The 9,740-nt window shown below is 41.0% G+C and overlaps 1 protein-coding gene across 1 annotated transcript; it reads right to left on the bottom strand.

Annotated features, from left to right (window-relative positions):
- Nucleotides 1-8,014: 8,014 nt before the first annotated feature.
- On the bottom strand, nt 8,015-8,965 carry LOC124969041 (olfactory receptor 7E24-like). Its single transcript, XM_047531855.1, has one exon. It carries the CDS (start codon nt 8,843-8,845, stop codon nt 8,015-8,017), a length of 831 nt encoding a protein of 276 aa, XP_047387811.1. The 5' UTR covers nt 8,846-8,965.
- Between the last annotated feature and the right edge of the window lie 775 nt (nt 8,966-9,740).

The raw sequence follows: 9,740 nt of genomic DNA, 5'->3' as shown, positions 1-9,740 counted from the left end.
CCTATAATTTCACAAAAAATGGTACCTCTACCGGATTGGGATGGCCCTTTTATCAATGGCTGATAGGTAATCGGGCCGGAGCCACGGCTGACATTTCTGCTTTAGCTTTATTAAAAGGAGGTAATTTCTCTTTGTATAATGCTACAGGTACTATTGCGGAAGATATTCAGAAAGGACATCGACTAGGAAACTTGTTGTTGCATAAACAGTTACATTATGCTACTCTCCCCCCCACTCCAGTATGCTTAACCCCCCCTTTTCTATTTCTATTATCAAACAGTTCGGAAGTGATTTTAAATTGTTCTACTAATAATATTACCTGCCTGCTTTCAGAGTGTTGGAACGGTAGTGAATCTGTTGCTGTGATTGTAAAGGTACCCACTTTTGTACCTGTTCCAGTGGAGGTCAATCCAGATAATTTTCCATTGGTGCACCTTTTCAGGGAAAAAAGAGACTTTGGCATTACCACAGCCATAATAACTGCTATTACTGTCTCTGCCGCTGCAGCCACTACCGCTGCTCTAGCCATGACCAATCAAGTTCAAACAGCGCAAACCATTAATCAAGTCATACAACAAACTGCACAGGTGCTGGAATCCCAGGACCGCGTCAACAGACATATCCTATCAGGGATTTTGGCAGCAAATCAAAGGATTGATTTGTTACAAGTACAATTGGATGAACTTTTCAACATTGCACAAGTTGGTTGCATCGGGAATCATAAACACATGTGTATAACTCCAGTAAGATATGAAGAAGCAAAGAATCAAAGCCATTTGATTTCCGCCTTTCTTGCAGGCAATTGGTCCTTAGAAGCTGAAAAGTTGATGAATCAACAATTATTGCAGATTGCGATTTTAAATGACACCCGTGTTAAACCTGTTACTTTGAGTCAGTTCTCTAGCTGGCTTACCTCTGCTTTTAGTTATTTTAAAGAATGGGTTGGTGTGGGAATCTTTGGTTGTATTTGTTTTGCAGGCATCTGCCTTTGCTTTTGGTTTATTTACAAGTTAAGAGTACGCCAAGCACGTGAAAAAGCAATGTTAATTCAGACTGTGTTGGCCATTGAGCAAGGGGTGTCACCTTCTGTGTGGTTGGCTAATCTGACACGAAAATAAGTGGCATTTTTAGTATATCTCTGTTAAAGCTGGAATTGTCATTTACGCTAGGTGTCTGCAAGGTACTGCTGTTATTACTTTATACTTTTCTTTGGGGATTGTGTATTTACATACTACAGATTCCTTGCAGTAACTAAAGCTTTAATTGCCTTGTAACTTTCACCCTTAATCTTGAACTGTAACAATGATATTGGAGGAGATGAACTGTTACTGTGTATCTTGTGTTCATTATGGTGCCCCTGTATTGTACGGCATTGGCAAGTAGGGCGATTTTCCTATTTCAGGCCCTTGCGGTTGCACAAGCTGGATAAGCTCCCCCAAGTATGGTTTTCCATACCGCTATGACTTCATAGACACAGGATGCGAGGCAAAGCACTGCACTTGAGAGTTTTATTTTTAAACCTCAAGGAAGGCATGCTCTATTGCATGTGGGTTTGATGTCCACGTCCCACCCTACGAAAAAAGGCATCGGCTTGGGTGATGTCAGGCCTAGAGAAGGCGCCACTTTGGGACTGACGTTCACTATCTGCCACTTTTGCACAGTAGGATAGGGCCTCTACCTTCACCTGTGTTTTTAATATAATATAGGGGGAGCGCTGTGGCAAGCCGCCACGCCGCCATGACAAGATGGCGCTGGTTTCCGCTAGGGTCTGAAGCACTTTTTTAATAAACAAGCCCATATCTGGTTATGCCAACTGTCATACGTAAAAGCACCTATGAGCATGGGCCAAGTGACAGGAGTAGATCGGTTATTGCTAAAGTATGCTTTCTATTATATTAAAAGAAAGGGGGAGCTGTCGGGGGCCGCGGACCCCACTCCGGCTTGAAGGCTGAAAAGACTGTACCCTGGCACTAAGCCGGGGCAACATAGACTGCAACATCAAGGACTGGCACAAAGCCGGGGCAACCTGGTTTGCAACATATGGCTGACGCTGCCGAAAGAACTGGCCCCGGCACTAAGCCAGCAGCTGATAAAGTGGCCCCGGCATTGAGCCAGGGCCAGAAGGAACTGCTTTGATTGGACAAAAGTGACTCGTGCTTGCACACGCCCTTTAGTTGCTCTGATTGTATTATATTGTAATCTTGCTCTCCCCGCATATTCTGTAACCTGATTGGCTTATAATTCATATAAATATGACCGTGACTTCTTAGTAGAGAGAGAGAAAAGAGAAACCATGGTTATCTAATAATAAGGTCCTGATTAAACTGCTGAAGGAAGTTTCCTGTGTCGTGCTTTCTTGCGGGCGAGGGACGCGACAAGAGAGCACTAGGCAGAGGTCCAGAGGCCCTAACCACTGGTACATCTGTTTTAAAACTCTTTCCATAATTTTATCATTCTTTATGGCATTTGCAGGCAAATGGATGAAATTGGAGAATATCATGCTAAGTGAGATAAGCCAATCTCAAAAAACCAAAGGACAAATGATATCACTAATAAGTGGATGATGACACATAATGGGGGGTGGGAGGGTTAGTGTTAGGGTTAGAGTTAGGGTTAGGGAGGGGGGCAAGAATGGAGGAAGGAAGGACTGTATAGAGGGAAAAGAGGGGTGGGAGAGGTGGAGGGGAAGGGAAAAAGTAACAGAATGAATCAAAGAACATTACCCTATGTAAATTCATGATTACACGAATGGTATGCCTTTACGCCATGTACAAACAGAGAAACAACATGTATCCCATTTGTTTACAATTAAAAAAAAAAAAAAAAAAACTCTTTCCAGTTTCTTGTGCAGGAATGAAACCAAGAACTGGCATTGTCTCTGTTTGAGACTGAGTGGACCGGTGGCAAGGAGGAAGGAAGACAGGGACAGCTCCAGAGTATCCTGGGGAGAGGTCTGTGTTGCATTTTTATGTGCCTGTTTTCTGTGATCTCTGCCCATGGTCTAGAGCTACTCCTCCTGTGTTGGATGTTGCTTCCATGTCACTTCTCTCTCTTTGACCCACCGGGAACACCCACAGTGAAAAGCAGAGTGAGGAAAGGGTCACTTCTGGTGTGACAGGGGTTGAAATGGCAGGCAAGTGGTCAAGGGAACAGCCTGCTACGATTCTCCTGCCAAGAAGCCCCATGTTCCTATTCAGATGGCCTGGATCAAACACAGATTTACTCATCTCTACCAAACAACCTGGCAATATTTTCATAAATATACTGTACTCTTTTCTCTCTATATAATATTGTAGACACTTGTAACTAAAGGAAGACGATGTAGAGAATGCAGATGAGATGAACCAGGCTGCATAATACACAAAGCTCTGAGCCTGGCATTGAGGAAGCCCTCAGTAATGCATCACAATGCTGTGTGTGCTGCTAGTTCCTTCCATAACTTAGGATCTCCTTTACAATCCTCTTGGATTGCTGAGGAAAGTTTGGGGGACCCTGTTTCTGCTAGAGTGATAAGGTGCCTTTTGGAAGTAGAGCCCGTGGAGGTGGAAAGCAGAGTTTGAATTGGAAATTTTACCCTTACCATAACCAAGAATATAAAAACCAGACCTCAAAACTCAGTTTTTACACACTGATATGCTTCCATCTGGCCACCCAGAGTATCATATTTGTCCTGAAATGAAACAACATTTCTGACAGTCCTTCTCCAATCCAGTGTCTCCCTCAGAATTTACGGTGTTAAGTTGCTTCTCAGTTGGCTCATGAACAAAGACTGGGGACCCAAAGAAACTCTCTAACCAGGTATACATGAAGATTCAGAATCACTGCTCAAGACTGATAGGAACACAGGGTCAGGTAGGAGCTTCCTGCTGCAGACAACCCTGGGAGGAGGAGGTATGCAGGTATGGAGGTATGGAGTCCCCTGAACTAGAACTACCAAACATAAGAGATATAGGCTGATTCATTTTGATTAACTTGGAGGATCCATGCACAGAACTCATAATTGGTCAAGTTGCTCTGTTATCCTAATCTCTAAGGAAGAAGAAAAAGAAGTAGAAAAAATGAATGTCTCCAAGGTTATGGTCTCTTTCTCTATTCAAGGAAGCTCTGGGATATTGTTCACTCATTTTGTTTCTTTTCCTTGTTTTGAAATACATTTGCATGTATTTCCATTTTTTGTGACAAAATATACAGGAAACAACTTCCATTGTTACTTAGTTTATGTGCATAGTTCAGTAGTATCAATTACATTCATTTTGTTGTTTAACCATTACCATCATCCATTTCCAGAAAATTTTCATCTTGCCAAACTGAAAATTTATACCCTTTTTCACAACTACCTATTTATCCTGATCTCATCCCTGGCAAATGCAACACTATTATAAAACATCATGAGCATACAGTGTACAAAGTAATGTAAACAGGGAGAAGGAATACATATGTTGAGGCTAGCTTTTGCTGATGTTTTTCTAGACTACGTTCTAACTAGATGCTGCAGGTCCTGAGATTGGACTGTTCTGCTCTGTGTCCTCAGGACTCGGCACAGGAGTGAATACAGCGTACATCACTGAGTCCATTGCCCAGTTCTGGAGTTGCTGGGGAATGGGATTTGGCTGAACTAAGTGTATTCCAAAGACTGTTCCATAAAATATGTAACACCTGAAGTGAGACCACAGGTGGAGAATGCTTTTTATTCCCAAGGCTTGATTGTACTCTCAGAATGGAGAAACAATTTTATAGAACAGAAAAAGATTCCTGAGATAGGAAGAAATCCAGATATGACACCAACGAAATGTATGACTGTTCTGAGTGTCATGGTGCATGCCTGTAATCCAGCAGCTCAGGAGGCTGAGGCAGGAGGATTGCAAGTTCAAAGCCAGCCTCAGAAACTTACCAAGGTCCTAAACAACTTAGGAAGACCCTGTCTCAAAATAAAAAATAAAAAGAGCTGAGGGTGTAGCTCAGTGGTTAAGCATCCCAGGATTCAGGATTCAATCCCTGGATAAAAATAAATAAATAAATAAAGCATGATTATGTTAGCGCTGATAGTATCAGAAGAGGAAAGATTTAAAAGTTGAGAAAAGTGTCAAAAGAAATGAGAAATTTCAACAACCTTGAAGTATTTCAATTATAAGGCAATCAAATTGTGCAGTTGGGTTTCCAAAAGATGACCAAAAAGAATATCAAAACTAAGACACAGAGACCGCTGTTCACGATGACTGATTATTTCAGGGGCTGACAGATGACCACAATCCATTCTTAGGCCATCACAGACACAAGCAGTTCCTCCACAATTCCAAACATTAGAAGAAAAGACATATGTATCAGGCAGATCACAAAGGAGATGATTACTGTGAGTTTGGATGTCCACAGTGATGTTTGGGATGGTGGTGGAGGTGAAGCAGATGACAGCCAAAGACAGGTTAGAAAGGAAGAAGTACATGGGGGTGTGGAGGTGGGGGTCAGAGCTCACAGCCAGGATGATGAGCAGGTTCCCAAGCACTGTGACCAGTTACATGGACAGGAACAGGTCAAAGAGGATGGGCTGCAGGTCTGGATCCTCTGAGAATTCCAGGAGGTGGAACTCTAGGACACATGTGTTTTGTGCTTCTATTTTACATGGACACTGTTTTTTGTTTGTTTGTTTGTTTGTTTGCACTGGGGATTGAATCAAGGGGTTCTTAACCACTGAGACACATCCCTGGCACTTTTTCTTAATTTTTTTGAGACAAGGTCTTACTGAGTTGCTTGGGGCCTCACTGATACATAATAGGGGTGGGAGTAGGGGGTAAGAGAAGAATGGAGGAACTTTAGATTATGTAGAGGGAAATGAGAGGGAGAAGGGGCAGGGGTATAAAAGATGATGGAATGAGACATCATTACCCTATGTCATGTATGATTACACAAATGTTAAGAATCTACATCGTGCACAATCATAGAAATGAAATTTTGTACCCCATTTGTGTACAATGAGTCAAAATTCAGTCTGTAAAAATAAATAAAATTTAAAAATTAAAAAATTGCTGAAGCTGGCTTTGAACTTGTGATCCTCCTGCCTCAACTTCCTGAGCTGATGGGATTATAAGTATGTACTACAGTAATCAGCAAGAAAGAACATCTTTCCATTTAAAGTAAGTTAAGAAGTAGATAAATTTTACTGTAAGACAATGGGAGAAATTCCTTTTACTTAGAATATTTGGAATCCAATATAAGAGCTAGGACTGCATGATCTGTACACATATGTGCCAGTTATACCCCAAGGGTTTCATCATTTTTGGATTTTATGTTTTTTGTTTGAAGATAAAGGTCCTTGCTTAAATTCTGTCCTTTATAAATCATTTAATATAACTGTTATACTTGGCCTTATAGATTTTGAATTTTGATTAATACGGTTTGGTTAAAGCCACATAGTCATGCGGCACCACTGAAAATACATGTGTTATTAGTGTATGCTGCTCCAGTAAATTATTAAAATTAGTGAAATGTGCCTGGTGTGGTGGTGCATGCCTGTAATCTCAGGAGGCTGAGACAGGAGGATCTCAAGTTCAAATTCAGCTGCAGCAACTTAGCAGGGCCCTAGGCAGCTTAGCAAGACCCTGTCTGAAAATAAAAGTAAAAAGGGCTGGGGGTGTGGCTCAGTGGTTGAGTACCCCTGGGTTCAATCCTTGGTATCAAAAAAACAAACAAAAAAAATCAGTTAAATGATAACAAACACTTTACAAATTTTATATTGTACCTATGAATATTTTTATCATCAATCTCTATACAATCTCAGTAAAATATATGGCCTATCAGACACAATATTTTTTTCTTCTGTTTCTTTCTCTGTTTTCTTTTTTGTCATTCTGTATTCATTGATATGTGTTCATGAACCTGTTCATGATGTGTGATTGTTTTTCTCATCATAAACTCTGGTTGGTGGTTGGTGAGTTTAGCACCAGCCAAAGGATACCAAAGCACAGGTTTTAATCTCTCAATCTTCTAATGCTTAGTTAATAAATTTGCAAGTGAATCCTGCCTGGTACATGGATTGTACTTTATAATTCTCTTGCTTTAGCTAATGAATAGTTACTTGGGTTCATTTATGCTATTTAAAAACTAATTTAATTGGAAAGAGTCACTTCTGATCACTGGATATTTCAATTGAATCGTGTGAAGATTAAACTAAGAAGAATAATGTAAAAATTGCATTTTTGCTCCTCATTTTATGCATTCTTCACATATTTTTCCACTAGGGGGCACGCACTCCCCGTGGGTAATCTTTCTTTCCTGTGGAGCTATTTTCTTCTAGAAATCAACTCAGAAGACAATGCTGTTTCAGATACTAGCAACCTGCATTCATGTCACAGAAATAATTATACATAGTTTTCCTGTAAAATAATAATAATGAAAATAAAAATAATGTGGGAACTTATAATATAGGGAAGACTGTGCACATGAAATGAAACATGCCACATAGAACACAGAGCTCAGAGACTGGCAGTTAGGAAGCCCTCAACAATGGCACAGGATGTGAGGTTGCTATCCTATTCCTCCTCCTCCTCCCCCAGCTCCTCCTCCTCATCACCACCACCCATATGTTTGGAGTTCTTTGAAACAGTTTTCATAGACCTAACTTCTGCTCTTGTGAGTGAGACGTCCATGGGAACTTGAATTCACACTGTGAGTGGAAAACAAAATTTTGAACATTATGTTTGGGACCACCCCCAAAAAAGGGAAGCCAGCTTCACAGCTTCCATACCTGAAATTTGCACACTATTGTTCTCAACTGTCACATTTCTTCTAATGATGGTAAGTAAGTGCTATGTCACTTCCTCCTCCCATCCTTGTCTTCATCAGCACATAGGTGGTTATCCAGAGTGTCTGCGGAGTCATTACCAAGGCCTGAAGGTATGATGAGCCTTCCCTGCTTGAGGCAAGTCAAAGCTCTGACTTGATACTTAGTATTGATATGAATGCAGTAACAGGAGTGTCCTGGTTTAGAACCTATACTCTAAGAAAAGATGAAAAAAAAAAATTAGACTGTCTTGCTGTACAACCTCCACAGGGAGCTTTTAATGTCCCTGTTCCTCAGGCTGTAGATGAAGGGGTTCAGCATAGGACTGACCACAGTGTACATCACTGAGGCCAATGCACCCTTTCTGGGAGCATGCGATACAGCTGTGCCAAGGTACTCTACAATGCCTGTCCCATAAAATAAGCAAACAACAGAGAGGTGAGACCCACAGGTGGAGAAGGCTTTGTACTTCCCCTTTGAGGATGGGATCCTCAGAATTGAGGAAACAATTTTATAGTAAGAGAAAAGGATCCCTGAGATGGGAAGAAAGCCAAATATGCCACCTATAACATAAATGACTATGTTATTGGTAAAGGTATCAGAACAGGCAAGATTGAGGAGTTGAGAAGGGTCACAGAAGAAGTTAGCGATTTCCACATCCTTGAAGTAGGTAAATTGTAGTATAATCAAATTGTGTAGCAGAGAGTTGAAAAGGCTAAATAATAAAGACATCAAAACTAAGAAGCCACAGAGACGAGGGTTCATAATGACTGGGTATAGCAGGGGGTGACAGATGGCCACAAACCGATCATAGGCCATGACAGTCAGAAGCATGTCATCCATACAGACCAACATGGCAAACAGAGACATCTGTGTCAGGCAGCCCACGTACGAGATGACTGTGCTCTGAGTCTGGATGTCCATGATCATCTTTGGGACTGTAGTGGAGATAAAACAGATGTCAGTGAAGGAGAGGTTGGAGAGGAAGAAGTACATGGGGGTGTGGAGGTGGGAGTCAGAGCTGACAGCCAGGATGATGAGCAGGTTCCCAAGCACTGTGATCAGGTACATGGACAGGAACAGTCCAAAGAGGACAGGTTGCAGGTCTGGATCCTCTGAAAGTCCAATGAGATGGAATTCTGAGACACGTGTTAGATTTGGTCCTTCTATATTACCTGGACACCTTTGGGAATAAAAGCATTAGAAAAAGGAAACAATAAATAGTCATCCAGCTCAATCAAGGTACTCATACTTGAATTCCATACACCTTCTGAAATATTTCCTGGGACAAATTGCATCTTCTTTGAACTCTCACATTATTGGTATCTGTGTTTCATAGCTTTGTGTGCTCATTTTAAATGAGCAGTGCTAGAGACCAAGACATTACACGCAACAAGTCTATTATTGACAATTTTATGGGTATATATTGTTTATATGGAATTGTAGGTTTCATTGAGTTCTATTTGTGCATGCATTTAACAATTTAATCAGTTTTACTCCCTCATAGCTAATACCTCTTCCCTCTTCTCCTTCCCCAAGTTCCTACCTCTTCCTTAATGTCCTCCCTCCTATTTTGATGAGTACCTTGTTTTATTCTTTCTCTCTAACTTCCATGTAGGAGAGAAAGCATGTGACACTCATCTTCCTGAGTCTGGCTTGTTTTGTACAGTCTAGTTTTCTAATAAAAGAGAGGAACCAGCAGGCAAGTGGCTCTTGGTTTCACCCCCAGCACCATGAAAAATAATAAAAGAAGGGAGGAAGAAATAGTCTTTCCATATGAAAAGTATCATCATTAAAAGAAATCAAGAAGCTGTCAAGATAACTTATTTTAAGGCAAGAAAAATAATCCTGTCATTAAAATGACTACAAACACTATGTCAGAGAAATTCCTGTCTCCAGCTTTGCTGATCTTCCAATGTTGATGCATTCTTTAAATGCACGTAATGATATGACATCACTTGGCACA

The sequence above is a fragment of the Sciurus carolinensis genome, chromosome 17 (genome assembly GCF_902686445.1).
Source record: "Sciurus carolinensis chromosome 17, mSciCar1.2, whole genome shotgun sequence".
NCBI classification, from domain to species: domain Eukaryota; kingdom Metazoa; phylum Chordata; class Mammalia; order Rodentia; family Sciuridae; genus Sciurus; species Sciurus carolinensis.
This window is presented reverse-complemented; position numbering and strand designations above follow the sequence as displayed.